The 18,532-nt window shown below is 43.1% G+C and overlaps 1 protein-coding gene across 2 annotated transcripts in view; it reads right to left on the bottom strand.

Annotated features, from left to right (window-relative positions):
- KIAA1958 (KIAA1958 ortholog) overlaps window positions 1-18,532 on the bottom strand; it is a 195,200-nt gene that overhangs the window by 98,848 nt on the left and 77,820 nt on the right. For both annotated transcript variants that reach the window (XM_040417319.1, XM_040417317.1), the window contains exon 2: window positions 12,559-13,759. In XM_040417319.1, coding sequence (XP_040273253.1) covers window positions 12,559-13,735 — 1,177 coding nt within the window. In that variant the 5' untranslated portion in view covers window positions 13,736-13,759. The remainder of the gene's footprint in view (window positions 1-12,558; window positions 13,760-18,532) is intronic.

Here is an 18,532-nt window from a genome sequence, read left to right as displayed (position 1 = left end):
GGCAGGATCACCTCGGGGTGGACATGCTGCATTATCGGAATAATGCAGACATTTCCGGATGGCCTCAAACCGGGAGCGTGTCATGGCTGTACTGTAAAGTGGGGTCTGGTATAGGACGTCCCCACTCCAGTACAGCCTGACACTGGGTTTCTTGACCAGGCCCATATGCAGCACGAGGCCCCAAAATGTCCTCATTTCGGCTGCACTGACCGGCGTCCAGCCACCGGGCCTGGCCAAAAAGGAGCCCGGGTGTTGAGCGACGAACTGTTGGGCGTACAGATTCGTCTGCTCCACCATCAGATTTACCAGTGGGTCACTGAAAAAATGACGAAAAAAGTCATATTCAGTGTAGCCCACTGTGGAAATCTGGATTCCTGATTGGCATACAAAATCAGGAATCACGGGCTCGTATCGCTCTGGGCTACACCAGACAAGTTCACCGGCAGGGTGCTCCGGTGGATTTAACTGGTGGGCCGGGAAACCAGTACGAGCCCCAGAGCTGCTCGTACTAGGCTGGGCCACAGGGTCCCTAACATGGCGGTCCCCTTGATCCGCCGCCTTGGGGGCTCATCATCATCGCTAGATGATGAGGAGGACGCGGATGACAACAGGAAAGTGGGGTCATCCTCGTCCTCACTGGGACTCTCGGAGTCAAGCTGGGCGTATGCCTCCTCGGCCGAGAACATCCGGCGGGCCATAGGGGAGTGTGTGTCTGCGTGTATATGTGCGTGTGTGTAACTCTTTACTTTGTGTGCGTGTGTGTGGGGGCACGGGTGTTCACGAACTCACCCTAAAACTAACAGAAAAAAAAAAAAACAACTAACTAAAAAAAGGGCAAAAAATGTGAAAATAAAATTTAAAACCGCTGATCAACCGTCCGAAGTTGATCAGCGGTGAGGTGTGCGATGCGCTAACAGTGGCCGGACACTAAGTGCCGGCCACAGTCAGGGTACACCAAAAAAGAAAAAAAAAAAAGAAAAAAATGCACCCCAAAAAAAGTGGGGGGGGGGGGAAGTGGCAGCACCCCTGGGGGGTCTAGGGTCACACAGCTGTGCTGTGGACCCCAGACACCCTAACTTAGGGTGATGCAATCAAAGTTCAGAAACTAACTTTCCCTTTTTTTTCCCTGCCTAAACCAAACTTTCCCTGTGCTGTCCCTATGTACCTGATGGGGGGTGCTGGGGCACAGATCGGGTCCTGAGGGTGCTGGCAGCGATGGCAGACGCACGTGCAGGCAGCTCCTCTCTCCTCCGGCTCCGGAACACAAAAGGAGGAGGAGAGGAGCGCCTGCCTCTTTTGAATCTGCCGCCGGACCGCCCACAGACCAATCAGAAAGTGATCCTGAGTGGTGATGTCACCATCACCACTCAGGATCGCTGGATGGTGATTGGAGGAGTGAAATCACACCACCATCACCATCCTGTTCCGGGTTATCGGGTCTTCAGAGACCCGAATATCCTGGAAACGCAGAAAACCGCAGGTCTGAATTGACCTGCGGTTTTCTGCGATCGCCGACATGGGGGGGTCACAGGACCCCCCGACGCATTTGCCCCAGGTACCTGCTCAATGATTTGAGCAGGCACCGGGTTCCGATCACCGCCGGCCGAGCGGCAGTGATCGGAACCATTCATGACGTACCGTCATGTGTCCTTAAGTACCAGGACATCATGACGTACCGGTACGTCATGTGTCCTTAAGAGGTTAAAGGGACGAGGTCCTTCTTGTTGGACACTTTCTCCTTTCTTGACACGATAAACAATTTACCGCCACTAACACCTGATGCATTATTGGTCACCTAGGACGTGACAAGCTTGTACACGTCCATTCAACACTAAAAGGGTTTGGCTGCAGTAGGTAAACTGCTCCACCATTACCGAACCAATCACTGTAGGTTTCTACATGTATATACAAACCGGATTCCAAAAAAGTTGGGACACTAAACAAATTGTGAATAAAAACTGAATGCAATGATGTCGAGATGGCAAATGTCAATATTTTATTTGTAATAGAACATAGATGACAGATCAAACGTTTAATCCGAGTAAATGTATCATTTTAAAGGAAAAATACGTTGATTCCAATTTTCACGGTGTCAACAAATCCTCAAAAAGTTGGGACAAGTAGCAATAAGAGGCTGGAAAAAGTAAATTTGAGCATAACGAAGAGCTGGAAGACCAATTAACACTAATTAGGTCAATTGGCAACATGATTGGGTATAAAAAGAGCTTCTCAGAGTGGCAGTGTCTCTCAGAAGCCAAGATGGGTAGAGGATCACCAATTCCCACAATGTTGCACAGAAAGATAGTGGAGCAATATCAGAAAGGTGTTACCCAGCGAAAAATTGCAAAGACTTTGCATCTATCATCATCAACTGTGCATAACATCATCCGAAGATTCAGAGAATCTGGAACAATCTCTGTGGGTAAGGGTCAAGGCCGTAAAACCATACTGGATGCCCGTGATCTCCGGGCCCTTAAACGACACTGCACCACAAACAGGAATGCTACTGTAAAGGAAATCACAGAATGGGCTCAGGAATACTTCCAGAAACCATTGTCAGTGAACACAATCCACCGTGCCATCCGCCGTTGCCAGCTGAAACTCTACAGTGCAAAGAAGAAGCCATTTCTAAGCAAGATCCACAAGCTCAGGCGTTTTCACTGGGCCAGGGATCATTTAAAATGGAGTGTGGCAAAATGGAAGACTGTTCTGTGGTCAGACGAGTCACGATTCGAAGTTCTTTTTGGAAATCTGGGACGCCATGTCATCCGGACCAAAGAGGACAAGGACAACCCAAGTTGTTATCAACGCTCAGTTCAGAAGCCTGCATCTCTGATGGTACGGGGTTGCATGAGTGCGTGTGGCATGGGCAGCTTGCATGTCTGGAAAGGCACCATCAATTCAGAAAAATATATTCAGGTTCTAGAACAACATATGCTCCCATCCCAGACGTCATCTCTTTCAGGGAAGACCCTGCATTTTCCAACAAGATAATGCCAGACCACATTCTGCATCAATCACAACATCATGGCTGCGTAGGAGAAGGATCCGGGTACTGAAATGGCCAGTCTGCAGTCCAGATCTTTCACCTATAGAGAACATTTGGCACATCATAAAGAGGAAGGTGCAACAAAGAAGGCCCAAGACGATTGAGCAGTTAGAGGCCTGTATTAGACAAGAATGGGAGAGCATTCCTATTTCTAAACTTGAGAAACTGGTCTCCTCGGTCCCCAGACGTCTGTTGAGTGTTGTAAGAAGAAGGGGAGATGCCACACAGTGGTGAAAATGGCCTTGTCCCAACTTTACTACTTTACTGAAAGAGTAGTGGATGCATGGAATAGCCTTCCTGCAGAAGTGGTAGCTGCAAATACAGTGAAGGAGTTTAAGCATGCATGGGATAGGCATAAGGCCATCCTTCATATAAGATAGGGCCGGGGGCTATCCATAGTACTCAGTATATTGGGCAGACTAGATGGGCCAAATGGTTCTTATCTGCCGACACATTCTATGTTTCTATGTTTCTATGTTTCTATTTGTTGACACCATGAAATTCTGATTCAACATATTTTTCCCTTCAAATGGTACATTTTCTCAGTTTAAACTTTTGTTCCGTGATTTATGTTCTATTCTGAATAAAATATTAGAAGTTGGCACCTTCACATCATTGCATTCAGTTTTTATTCACGATTTGTATAGTGTCCCAACTTTTTTGGAATCCGGTTTGTATTAGAATTGGTTCTGACGAATAATTTCTTTTTGTTTGAAGACGATTTCTATTTACAGCAACAGGGTACCGCGATGGGATCCAATGTGGCGTCTCCCTATGCAAACTGCTACATGGCAGACTTCGAGGACACTTTTGTCTACCCAGATACACGTTTCAACACGCAGGTGGTAATATGGAAACGCTATATAGATTATATTTTTTGCATATGGGAGGGCCCATTGGATTCCCTGTTACAGTTCCACACTTTCCTCAACTCGATCTACCCGGAACTGCAGTTTACCATTTACTATGACCCCCATTCTATTAACTTTTTGGACACCATAGTCACAAAAGAAACAACAGGGACCCTCTCTACAGATCTTTATAGAAAGCCAACCAACCGACAAAACTTACTTCACTATTCTAGTTTTAATTCAGAAAATACAAAAAAGTCTCTTCCACATTCCCAATTTGCACGAGTATGACGCATAGTCAAATCAGAACCCGTATGCCAACTAAGATTATCCAAAATGAAACAACATTTTCAGGAAAGAGGGTACCCACAAAGTCTGCTCCTTAACTCAGACAGACCAAAAACTACCAAACCCACGTTACAAACTGCACGTATTCATTAACAGTGCATACATAACAGTATTAGAAATCATTGGCCCATCTTACAGAAAGCCTACCTTCAAATAGCGGAATTTAAGAACCCTGTTCTGGCCTGCACATGTCGTCCCAAGAGTTTACGGGACCTACTGGTAAAAGACGATATTGGGTCCTCCATAAGAGTCCTAGGCAAACATTCCTTGCTACACAAAGGACAGGCACATTTCCGTGTGTGCATTGTTTACAATGCTTGAACGTCCTAAAAGGGTCCTACTTCCACCACCCACAATCCGGGAGGAGAATTCCTATCAAAGGTTTTTACACGTCTGATTCTACCTTTGTGGTTTATTTATTAAAATGCCCCTGTGGTAAAGTATATGTCGGCGAAACCACACAAAAAGTTTGTGACTGTACAGGGAGTGCAGAATTATTAGGCAAGTTGTATTTTTGAGGATTAATTTTATTATTGAACAACAACCATGTTCTCAATGTACCCAAAAAACTCATTAATATCAAAGCTGAATATTTTTGGAAGTAGTTTTTAGTTTGTTTTTAGTTTTAGCTATTTTAGGGGGATATCTGTGTGTGCAGGTGACTATTACTGTGCATAATTATTAGGCAACTTAACAAAAAACAAATATATACACATTTCAATTATTTATTTTTACCAGTGAAACCAATATAGCATCTCAACATTCACAAATATACATTTCTGACATTCAAAAACAAAACAAAAACAAATCAGTGACCAATATAGCCACCTTTCTTTGCAAGGACACTCAAAAGCCTGCCATCCATGGATTCTGTCAGTGTTTTGATCTGTTCACCATCAACATTGCGTGCAGCAGCAACCACAGCCTCCCAGACACTGTTCAGAGAGGTGTACTGTTTTCCCTCCTTGTAAATCTCACATTTGATGATGGACCACAGGTTCTCAATGGGGTTCAGATCAGGTGAACAAGGAGGCCATGTCATTAGATTTTCTTCTTTTATACCCTTTCTTGCCAGCCACGCTGTGGAGTACTTGGACGCGTGTGATGGAGCATTGTCCTGCATGAAAATCATGTTTTTCTTGAAGGATGCAGACTTCTTCCTGTACCACTGCTTGAAGAAGGTGTCTTCCAGAAACTGGCAGTAGGACTGGGAGTTGAGCTTGACTCCATCCTCAACCCGAAAAGGCCCCACAAGCTCATCTTTGATGATACCAGCCCAAACCAGTACTCCACCTCCACCTTGCCGGCGTCTGAGTCGGACTGGAGCTCTCTGCCCTTTACCAATCCAGCCACGGGCCCATCCATCTGGCCCATCAAGACTCACTCTCATTTCATCAGTCCATAAAACCTTAGAAAAATCAGTCTTGAGATATTTCTTTGCCCAGTCTTGACGTTTCAGCTTGTGTGTCTTGTTCAGTGGTGGTCGTCTTTCAGCCTTTCTTACCTTGGCCATGTCTCTGAGTATTGCACACCTTGTGCTTTTGGGCACTCCAGTGATGTTGCAGCTCTGAAATATGGCCAAACTGGTGGCAAGTGGCATCTTGGCAGCTGCACGCTTGACTTTTCTCAGTTCATGGGCAGTTATTTTGCGCCTTGGTTTTTCCACACGCTTCTTGCGACCCTGTTGACTATTTTGAATGAAACGCTTGATTGTTCGATGATCACGCTTCAGAAGCTTTGCAATTTTAAGAGTGCTGCATCCCTCTGCAAGATATCTCACTATTTTTAACTTTTCTGAGCCTGTCAAGTCCTTCTTTTGACCCATTTTGCCAAAGGAAAGGAAGTTGCCTAATAATTATGCACACCTAATATAGGGTGTTGATGTCATTAGACCACACCCCTTCTCATTACAGAGATGCACATCACCTAATATGCTTAATTGGTAGTAGGCTTTCGAGCCTATACAGCCTGGAGTAAGACAACATGCATAAAGAGGATGATGTGGTCAAAATACTCATTTGCCTAATAATTCTGCACGCAGTGTATATGTCAGCATAAATCCAACATCAGGCTGAAAAACCTTTTGTTACCGGTCCCGTTACATTTTGATACGGCAGTTCATAATCTTTCACAATTAAAATACCAGATAATCGAACAGGTGACTCCTTGCAGAAGAGGGGGTGATTGGGTTAAAAAGAAGAGAGGCTTATTGGATACACAAATTGGACAGCCTCAAACCAAAGGGGTTAAATAGGGAGTATGAGGTACAGCGTTTGATTTAACATGGTTTGTGGATACTTCTGTAGATCCTCCCTACTGATTATTGTACACGATTATTACTTTACATTGTATACTATATCATATAAGGGTTCTCATTTCCCTTTCTCTTACAGATATATTAATGGGAAAATCCTGGTGCCTTCTGGAGTATCCTTTCTAACTTATATTCTCACTTTGCAGTTGACATATTATCCATCACATTCCTGGATACCCCCATCTCCCTTGTTCTGCCTCTTTTATCTCTCGCTATCCCTTCAACAGCGCTCGTGCCTGTAGTCCGCCCACACAATTTACATATGACTGGCAATACACAGGAGAGCTCGAGCCTCGGTTTGCTCCAGAACGAGGCTTGACACACTCCCTCGTCTAGCGCGCATGCATGCGCAGCTTCACCTGGCGGCCGGCGCGCTCTTTTTAAAGGCGAGCTGCCCAATACTTCACGGCCCACATCTCATAGTGCAGATGCACATTTCCTTAGCACACAACTTCTACTATTTACCTCCTGATCTTCTCTCCGAGCGGCACCAGGTAATTATTGCTCCATAAGCCTCTTTACCTCTGGCTGTGTACAGGTCACTGTGTAACTCCAATTAATGTTTCTACTCCAATTAATGTTGTCTTTTCTACTTATTTCCACCCTTGTATTAATACTTATATTTTCTGCATTTACATTTTCAGTATATCATTATAATTATTATATATAATAACTGTGGCATCCTCCTTAACATCCTGATATGATCGGCATCCAGGGATTACACATCGGGACCCTGTCAAACCTGGATCCATATAACTTGGACATTAAAGACGGAATTAATCTTACTACCACCTTGATAACTTGTATAACTTGTACATATCCACTTCCTTGGTGTCTTTCCTTTGTACTTATATATTTAGTTTATTTATGTTCTTGCTGTAGTTTGAAAAAGGCCGGATGTGGCCGAAACATCACACTTAAGGCTTTGTTCACATCACCGTTCAGCCTTTCCATTCTCCTGCCCCGTTTAGGAGCATAACTGAGCCGAACGGAGCCTATGGGCCCCATAGACTATAATGGGGTCCGTTAGGTTTCCGCTCAAAAAGACAAAAGTTGTGCACGCAGGACTTTTGTCTCCGCTTCAAAAATCTTCTTCTGAGCGGAAACCTAACGGACCCCATTATAGTCTATAGGGCCCGTGGGCTCCATTCAGCTCAGTTATGTGCCGAATCCATCTTTTCCGTTTTCCTGCCCCTAAACGGGGCAGGCGAGCAGAAAGGCTGAACGGTGATGTGAACAAAGCCTTAATTGTACAGCTGCGATTCCAATAAAAGATTCATCGTTTTGCAATTGAACTGCTGGAGTATTCTCTTTTTACTTTGTTTTTTCAATGTCAGAATTGCAATATATGCTATACGCAAGAACGCCACTGTAGATGGATATTTACATAAAGCTAGAAATGTATAAAGATGCCATCTCCCTCTTACAAATTTGCATCAGGCTGTATCCATTGGATTTTTTATTGTAAGACATGCATTATATTGTTTATAGAGGTTTTGTATTGACAGGTTCACTTTACATAATTCTTTCCTGTAGAGTATTTTCTGTCAGAGTGTGGGAACCTTACAGGAGGGGTTTCCTTACCTTTGGTTGCATTACACTAATCCAAATATATATATTTATTTACAGATGTAAAAGAGACTTAAAGAGTACCTAAACTTTGGAGTGACTTTATTTATAACTACTCTAAATTACATACAATGAATTTTTATAATGTACTTAAATTTTTTTCAGGTTTTCCATATGAAATAGACACCTGAAGTTCGGATTTGCGGATTCCACCGGTGCCCCAGGAGCGCTGTACTGGCAGGAGCACACATTGCTATTCCATGCTGTCTGTGCCAGCTCCGCTCTGCTAGAGCCTGGATATGGAAAGCTCTGCTATGCAGAGCTCCTAGTAAAGCCTTGCATCGCTGTACCTGCCTGTGCCCGCTCCTCTGAAGCCTAGCATAGCAGACATGTGCCAAGCTTTAGCATAGAGGAACTGGCACAGACAGTAGCAGCGATGTGTCCTACGGTATCTGCATAAGGCTGACATGTCAGCGGTGTACGAGTGTACGGATTCCAAAGCACTAAAGGCACCCTGAACGTCAGGAGTCTACTTCATATGGAAAACCTGAAGAAATTTAAGTCTATTAGAAAATTCATTTTATGACATTTAGAGTAGTTTTGAATAAAGTATTTTCACAGTATAGGTACACTTTAATTTCAAATAACAGTAATCCATATGATATGAAATCAAAATAAATGAATTAAATATATATGCAAATTGGTCACTTCACACAGCATTGCAATATGACTCAATATGAAGACTGGGTACAGAGCTAATACTGGAGCTGCCTGGTTAGCACTACTAAGCTATACCTATCTGTAGGTTGCCAGTCGTTTGTGTTTCAAACAGCAAGATTATTTCTCTAGGAATATTTCGTACTGACAATAAAAATAAATGCTTCATTTTACAAGTGAAAAGCAGCATTCACATAATAAACACTATACTTTCATCATCACAATGGAAGAGCAGCTTCTGGAGAGCAGAAACACTGACTATATGCTTGTTATTCATGAACTGTGACCTACTTATGCATGTGCTTTACTGAAATCTACCTGTCATCTGACTGTGGTCTGACTATAATAATGCTAGCTGGCAGAGAAACAGCCTGCCAGAGTACACAGTATCCGGCACAGCAGGATAATGCTATAAACTGCCGCATCCCATTGACTATAAAGCCTGCATTTCTGCCAGATAGTGTCTGGATCCCATTGCAGTCAATGGGGGTTTGGTAGTTAACAGCATTATCCGGCTAAGCCGGATACTGTGTGCTGTGGCAGACCTGCTGGATTTCGGAATGCAGATCTGAACTTTGCATTATTATACACAGTCAGACGGCAGGTAGATCTCAGTAAATCTGTTCTGCCGGAACAGCCTGCCGGATATTGGAACGTAGATGTGAACTTCTCATTATTATAGTCAATAAACAGTCTGACGGCAGGTAGATCTCAGTAAATCTGTTCTGCCGAAACACCCTGCCGGATATTGGAACACAGATGTGAACTTCGCATTATTATAGTCAAACAGTCTGACGGCAGGTAGATCTCAGTAAATCTGTTCTGCTAGAACAGCCTGCCGGATATTGGAACGTAGATGTGAACTTCTCATTATTATAGGCAATACACAGTCAGACAGCAGGTAGATCTCAGTAAATCTGTTCTGCTAGAACAGCCTGCCGGGTATTGGAACGCCGATGTGAACTTCGCATTATTATAGTCAAACAGTCTGACGGCAGGTAGATCTCAGTAAATCTGTTCTGCTAGAACAGCCTGCCGGGTATTGGAACGCCGATGTGAACTTTGCATTATTATAGTCAATAAACAGTCAGACGGCAGGTAGATCTCAGTAAATCTGTTCTGCTAGAACAGCCTGCCGGGTATTGGAACGCCGATGTGAACTTCGCATTATTATAGCCAATACACAGTCAGACGGCAAGTAGATCTCAGTAAATCTGTTCCGCTAGAACAGCCTGCCACATTTCGAAGCCCAGATGTGAATGTAAACTTTTTTTGGACAGAAAAAAAAAATGGATCCGAAAACCATTGACTTACAATAGTGTTATCACCGGATGCGGTTTGTTTACTTTCAATTTAATACAACCGCATCTGAACGGCTGCAGCCGATTGTACTAAATCAAACTGAAGAGTTTTCCACCAGTTTTGAGATCCAGCAGATGATAGAAAAGGAAAGGAAATGACATAGATCAGACAGTCTTATCAAGCATGCCTTGATCTTAGTAAAATATTCTAATATGTACATGTAACTGTATATAGTGTTTACAAGGGTTGTCTCACCAGAGCTAATTGGTGCAAGGTCCCTGAAACCCCCGGCAAACATCTTGTATTACAACAGCCACACATTTCTGCTAGAGGTGAAATGTAGTATTGACGCTGATTCACATGATTAGAATGTTCATAGTCGGACTGAGTCTGCCAGAACCTAGCTCTTGTTATCAGCTCTCTACACTTTGGCTCGTAGGTCAAATGCTGAAATAATGCACAAGAAATGGTTCTCTTCATGAGACCACCCCCTTTACTCATTTTGTTAACTGTTCTGTCAAATGGAATTCAGTTTCAGTCAGTTAAGATCACCTGGCCCATCATTTGCATGAGAATTCAATATTGCAGAAGACAATCTAGCTGTTAAAGGAGTTTTTTGGGAGTTCAATATTGATGGCCCGCTCTCAGGATAGGTCATCAATATCTGACTGGTTGGGGTCAAACTCCGGGCAACCCTGTAAATCAGATGTTTTAGGAGGCAGTGGCCTGCTCACAGAAAACCAAGCACAGCGCCATATATTGTATAGTGACTGTGCGGGTACTGCAGCCCAGGCCCATTCATTTGAATGGGTCTAAGCTGAGCCTAGGTCATGTTACCAACAAAAGTGACATCTCTGGCCTAGGAAGATGCCGCAATGCTCAACGGAGCGCTGTGGATTTTTCAAACAGCTAATCAGCAGGGGTGCTGATCAGACACTGATGACCTAGCTGAGGATAGGCCATCAATCCTGAACCCCCCTGGAAACCTCTTTTGACTTTTCAGATGATTATCAAACTATTTTCTGGGAAATGGATCCTCAATGCCCTATTTCCCACCCATTTTACCAAACTGCAGAAAATGATTCAAATAATTATAAAAAAATAACAGTCACCTCTTTCCAATCTCACGCCAATCTAGAGCAGATGCTCCATTAGTATCCCTTGTCTGTTTACAAGCAGCCAGCATGTGACCACTGCTGACAATGAGTGGCCTCAGTGATCATACAACTGGCATCTTGGCTCCAGCACACTTTAAGCGTACCTCCAAGTATAAAAAAAACTTTTGATGACTGAATAGTGCAACTGCATATGTATATGAAACTTTGTAATATATCTTATTACAGAAAAGGCTTTTTTAATCTGCTTTAATTAGGATGCTTTTACTCTTTCCTGCTTTTAATATTGACATCTAAGCAAGGTAAAGGCAATGTGTCATCAGAAAATGACATACTGTTTAAATCACGTTTTTATGTTAGGTTATTAAAATATATTTTAGAAGTTTTAGTGAGAAAGCATAATTTTTAGTAGGACATATTACCTGGTTTCTTATATTTACCTGCACTATTCAAGTATAAAAACGTTTGTGGAGGTATACTTTAAGATAGCTGTCAGACAGCTATTTCTCCTTACTCCATTATCAACATGCAAACTTGGCATTTGCATATTTGCTGTGGGAACAAAGAATTTGGTGAGTTGATATCCTACATGACCAATCCTTTCTCCCGGCATCCGAATTTTGGAGAGAGATGGGAGACCCCCATAGACATTAGATGATTGAAGAATTCGGACAACACTTATCTAACTTGTATGCTCTGGGATCTCTGCATCACAAGACAAAAGTAATAATTTGAAGTTTGGCTTAACTTGGTCATGAACTGCATTGTAATTTATTTGCCCAGAGTTTTGTTATTTACTATAGACTTAAAGGGAACCTGTCACCTGGATTTGGGGTATAGAGCTGAGGACATGGGTTGCTAGATGGCTGCTAGCACATCCGCAATACCCAGTCCCCATAGCTCTGTGTGCTTTTATTGTGTATAAAAACCAATTTGAAACATATGCAAATTAACCTGAGATGAGTCAGAGCTTGAAAATATGACTCTTCTCTGGTCACACAAGTAAGATATGACTCTTTTATGTTAATTTGCATATGTATCAAATCGCTTTTTTTACAGAATAAAAGCACAAAGAGCTATGGGGACTGGGTATTGCGGATGTGCTAGCGGCCATCTAGCAACCCATGTCCTCAGCTCTATACCCAAAATCCCGGTGACAGGTTCCCTTTAAGATCTCTACGAGTACGTTTTAAAAAAATAATTATACCACTCCTGTCAAGCATCGTAATATTCATATTGCAGGAGTTACACCCTGCCCACATGCCTTCACATCATATGCATACACTTACATACCTGGAATAGATTGTGCAGTTCCCTCACAGTTGATGTTGGGGATGGTAGTCGGCTGCTGTTGACTGGAGCTAACTTCAGGCTCAGTGCTAACTGATGGTGAGAGCGCCATGTCAGAGGGCAATGCAGGTTTCAGTATAGGTGGAATAATTTCTTCGGAAACCTCTTTCTTTTCCTGTCCTGGCAACTGAAGTGCAGATAAAGGGATGCTGATAGGTTGACCAGGGTTTCCTGTGGAGGTGCTGACGGGCATCTGAATTCCAATTTGTTGACTCACAAGTGGAGTATTAGATGGTGCCTTGCTTTGTGATGGCAAGAGTGGCCTCACTGGTTTCTGGAGTGGGGGTCTTTGTAGGACTAATGGGGAAGGTGTAATAGCTTGTATGTCTAAGTCACTGCTTAAAGATGGAGGCAAAATGCTAGGTGGTTTAGTTGGTCCCATAAAAGGAGTTGTGGAAGGGGTCTGATTCTTCGGCTTGGTCATTTGAGTTAAAGATAACGAGGGACCATCAATACCACCAGTGAGTTCTGCATTAGCAACAATGTAATAGTCTTCAGGATTCTCCTGTTTGATCTTCTTCACAATGACATCGTTACTATCCTCATCAACAATATGTGACTGAGACCCAGAAACAGAAGAGTTAAGACCACCACTGGGCCTCTTGCGAGAAACATTAGGAGATTGCTGAGTTCTGTTCTCAAAATCACTGTCTTCATCTGTTGCAGAAGATTCACATACCATATCAAACAATGTGGTTTCATCTTCATATTCTTCTACAGGCTCATCCAGCTCTGATGGTTCACTACAGTAGGAAAAATCGCACGAGTCTCTTGTTCTATTGCAGTCGAGCTTAGACTTTCCTGGCCTCCCAGGGTACCTTTCCAATGGACTAGTTTGAGTCTCTGATGGCACACCAATTATACTTGGACTGTCTGAGTTGAAGCTTCTATTGTCCTGAAAGCATACTCTCTCCTGAGGGCCTGCCCTACAAGTTGTAGTCAATGGCCAGTGGTATGCATGTCCGGCACTGCATCCCCACATAGCAGTAAGAGTGCCATGGGAGCCCTCAGAGAGTAAGTGCTTTAGATTTGGAATAAGGCTACAAATGGTACCATGACTATGGGCCCAACTTACTAACTTGGAGAGGTTTTCTGAGGAGGTATGAAGACAGTCTTCCATCGTGTATGATCAGGAGGCCTCTTCCTACAATTTAAAATAGAGAAGAATGAAATATATTTTCCTTCTAAATTCAAACATGGAATTCAGAAAAACCATTAAGGCTACTTTCACACTAGCGTTTACATTTTCCGGAGTTGAGATCCGGCAGAGCATCTCAATACCGGAGAAAAATGCTTCAGTTTTGTCCCCACTCATTGTCAATGGGGATAAAACTGAATGTTCCAAAATGCACTGTTTGGTTGCGTTCCCATACCGGACAGAAAAACGCTGCAAGCTTCCGTCATGCGATGCGGGGCAAAACGGATCCGGCATGACCCACAATGCAAGTCAATGAGGATACAATAGAAAACGGATCCATCCCCATTGACTTTCAATAGTTTTAGAGACGGATCCGTCTTGGCAATGTTAAAGATCATACAACCGGATCCATTCATAACGGATGTATTATCAGTAATGTAAGCATTTTTACTGATCCCTGCCGGATCCAGCAAAAACGCTTGTGTGAAAGTAGCCTTAGCACAAACTCCAATACACAGACGCCCAACTTTATAGGTTAGGATACATATTTAAATGGTGTTGAGCCACACACTTGGTTCTCTAGCTTTTATATAATTATGTATTTTTAAAAATAAATTTGTTTTGCTGTGCTTAAATTTTAAGAGGATCAGCAATCTCCCCTGACATGTTCATTTTAGTAAACACTTGTTTTCCAGGTGAACATATATGATCTTTTATTAGAATACAGCCTTGTGCCGTTCCTTTTTTACTCATCTTGGAAATTTACGAATAAACTGACAGCATGGTGTTACCCTTCTCTCTGACATTGTATGGTCACACTCTATTCACAAGGATATGGTAACATCCAGTTGTAAATGTATTAACACATTTCCAAGAGGAATAACAGAGGAATTGCACAAAAATGCTTCAGAATTGTTATTTCATGTATTTACTAAAACAGAATGCCAAGAGAGCTGACAGGCCCTATTTGACTGCGAAACATTGTAATCTGTTCTTCAAAAGAGGAATTTCAATATATACTTTGCTTTAAGGGGGTTTCTGCACAATTTCAACACATTTGACATAAAGCCGAATATAAAAATGAAAAAACTCTTATTATAGGGGCTTCATTCTAATTGTTAAAGAGGTTGTGATAGTCTGAACAAACATTCATGTATTACACCCCTAGGGACACTGGAAGGCTGTGAACCGGGAGAGATGACAGTTAGGCTACGTCTATACGACGACAATAAGTTGCGCGACACAGAGGGCACAACTACACTGTGACATTTGTCGCGCAACATTTTGTCGCACCAATGTCGCGCGACAACTTTTATAATGATAGACTATGGTGTCGCAATGCGACATGCTGCGACTGCGACGCAACAGTCGCAGAAAAATCCATCTCGGATGGATTTTTTGCGACTGTCGCGTTGCAGCATGTCCCATTGCGACACCATAGACTATCATTATAAAAATTGTCACGCGACAAATGTCATCGTGTAGACCTAGCCTAGTCAGCGCTGAGTTCTTCATCTGAGAAGCATCGCCACCTTGCTTAGCACATTTTTCCATGAATGCTTAGCTATGCCATCCTAAAAATGGCGGCTGATGGCGGCATGTAACTCAACATGTTCATCAGCGGCACATACAGTACCATGTGGAATGCATTTCATTGGGCGCTGCTAATTGATGTGCTGGATATATGCCCCTCCAACAGAAGTGCAGCCTCTCATAAAGGCCCAGCCAGTCTCTATTTTCAGAGGTGTGAGCAGCAGAAAAAAAGGAAACTATTTAAATATCTTTTGCCTAAAAAAAGACACCAGAAAACTGGCATGGGGTTTGATACACACATGTCCTTGTGAATTGCTTATGATTATATTTCTAGTTTCAAACCATATTTATTCATATGCAGGGACAGCCCTGCTGATGAGACTAAGCCATTCTTCAGAATCCATTTATGTATCCCTAATCAGGAGCTGCTATACAGCACAAATGCAGGTTTGATACTGCACCAATTGTCAGGTTCTCATTCGTTTTCAATCCGAGATCTATTAAAGGGGTTGTCTCACTTCAGCAAATGACTAATGTATTGTTATTTTCCATATTGCTTCCTTTACTGGCTGGATTAATTTTTCCATCACAATATATACTGCTCATTTCCATGGACATGACCACCCCGCAATTCATCAGTGGTGGTCGTGCTTGCACACTATAGGGAAAAACACCAGCCTACGTGCCCTCCCATAGTTCCACCCACCAGATAGGCCAATGCTTTTTTCTATAGTGTACAAGCACAGTCACCACTGCTGGATTACAGGGTGGTCGTAACCATGGAAACGAGCCGTGTATAATGTGATAGAAAAAATGAATCCAGCCAGTAAAGGAGACAATATGGACAATAACAATATATTAGTAAGTGCCTGGTAGTAACTTTCTCTACATGATAAGTGCCACTTGCTGAAGTGAGACAACCCCTTTAATTCAGCCCTGAGATGAAATGGATATCGCTACGTACTGTTTATAACAATTAATAGTACCCAGGAGTAGAAGACATCCATATACCAGCACAAATTAATATTCTGCTTTACTTAATGTGGCAGTCTCTCTGCTTGGCTGATCGTTAAGTATTACATCCCTATAGTTTACTGTGGATGCAATTCACAATGATTTACTCAGCAAACTGATATATTGTCTTTATTCTTTGTAGAACCTTTAAAAATCTATAAAGTAGGGAACACAAATACACACCTATTCAGACCTATTAGCTTTGACCATCTATTGACCAGAGAGGATGTTACACCAGGTTCCACTGACCTAAATGTTTTTCTTAGGCCTCTTTCACACGAACGTATTCGTTCCGTGGCCGTGTTGCAGGCCACATACAGCGGTTCCGCAATACGCGGGTCACCAGCCATATGCATTCCGCATCACGGATGCGGTCCCATTCACTTAAATGGGTCCCTAAATCCGTAGATGCGGTGCGGAAGCACAGAACGGAACCCCACGGAAGCACTACGGAGTGCTTCCATGGTGTTCCGTTCCATGCTTCCGCTGCGCAAAAACATAGAACTTGTTCTATCTTTGTGTGGAACGGACAGATCGCGGACCCCATTCAAGTGAATGGGTCTGCGATCCGCATGCGGCTGCCCCACGCTTTCACATCTGCGTTTTTTATTCAGGTTTTGAAATCCGGCAGAGGATCCGTTTCATTTAATACAACACTATCCATCCGTTCCATTTGTATTAAATTGAAACGATCCATTTTTTTGGGGGTAATAAAAAAAACAGACCCGGCACCATTGACTTATATTGATTTTCATGCGTTTCGCAGACCGGACACAAAACGGAACTGATGCATACTGATCAGTTTTGTCCCCACTGACAATGAATGGGGACAAATCTGAACTGTTTTGGCCCTGGTTTTGAGATCCTCTGCCGAATCTCAAAACCAGAAAGCCAAGACGCTGATGTGAAAGTAGCCCTACAAAATTGTCTCAAAATGCTACTACTGTCATGTTCCTGTAATGTGAATTATACTGCTGTCGCAATGGGCAAATGCACCACCTTGACAAGTAAGGCTACTTTCACACTGGCGTTTTGGCTTTCCGTTTGGGAGATCCGTTCAGGGCTCTCACAAGCGGTCCGAAACGGATCAGTTTTGCCCTAATGCATTCTGAATGGAAAAGGATCTGCTCAGAATGCGTCAGTTTGGCTCCGTTCCGTCTCCACTCCGCTTTGGAGGCGGACACCAAAACACTGCCTGCAGCGAAACTGAGCCAAACGGATCCATTCTGACACACAATGTAAGTCAATAGGGACGGATCCGTTTTCACTGGCACAATAGAAAACGGATCCGTCCTCCGTTTCAATGGTGTTCAAGACGAATCCGTCTTGGCCATGTTATAGATAATACAAACGGATCCGTTCTGAACAGATGTATTATCTGAACGGATCCGTCTGTGCAGATCCATGACGGATCCGCACCAAACACGAGTGTGAAAGTAGCCTAAAATGTGTTGGTGCACACTAGGCATTTGTACAATATGTGTGGCAGAAAAAAAAAAAGAAATAATGACATTTCTAACCTACAGCTCACCTAAAGCTGAAATACCACTACATGTCTATTTTCTGACGATCTAACAGTACATCTGTGTGCCTTCTGTTAATACCGTCCACTATCTTTCCAGCATTCCTCTGTATTTAGCAATGTTTCATGTACAAAGTCAGCCTTTCAGTATTTATCTGCAAAACATGGTGCTCTAATAGGAAAATGTGCTCAACTTGTCCTTCAAATTGTGCCTGCTCTCCAAGCAATGTTTACTGAGCCCAGGATATCAAGGGTAATCAGACAGGGCTGACATCTCCATGTTTCTCCTATGTGGATTATGCCCCGCTGCCGCTCTCTGCTGACCTTTGCAAGTAGGCCAAATAAACTGTATCAGCAGTGTTTAGATCTCAGGCTGCTCTGCCTAGCAACTAATATACTGAGCGACTACTGGTGTAAATAATGTGGCAGGATAGCAGACACTGGCTGCAGCACCACTCTCAAGAGCCCAAAAGATGCTTTTAGACAAGCAGATTTCTACGTGGTACCAATATAGCACATTGATCAGCTATCATTTAACCACTTAAGGCTAAAGGACATAGCTGTATGTCATTTGCGTGTAAGGGTTATATGAAGTGGGCTCACAAGACGACCCTGCTCCATACGTGGCAGCGTGTAATACAGCTGGGATCAGAGAGGACTACGATCCCGGTCATTCAAGGTCTCAGATGCCAGGCTCCCAGGTCTGCCAT

The sequence above is a fragment of the Bufo bufo genome, chromosome 2 (genome assembly GCF_905171765.1).
Source record: "Bufo bufo chromosome 2, aBufBuf1.1, whole genome shotgun sequence".
Taxonomy (NCBI): Eukaryota; Metazoa; Chordata; class Amphibia; order Anura; family Bufonidae; genus Bufo; species Bufo bufo.
This window is presented reverse-complemented; position numbering and strand designations above follow the sequence as displayed.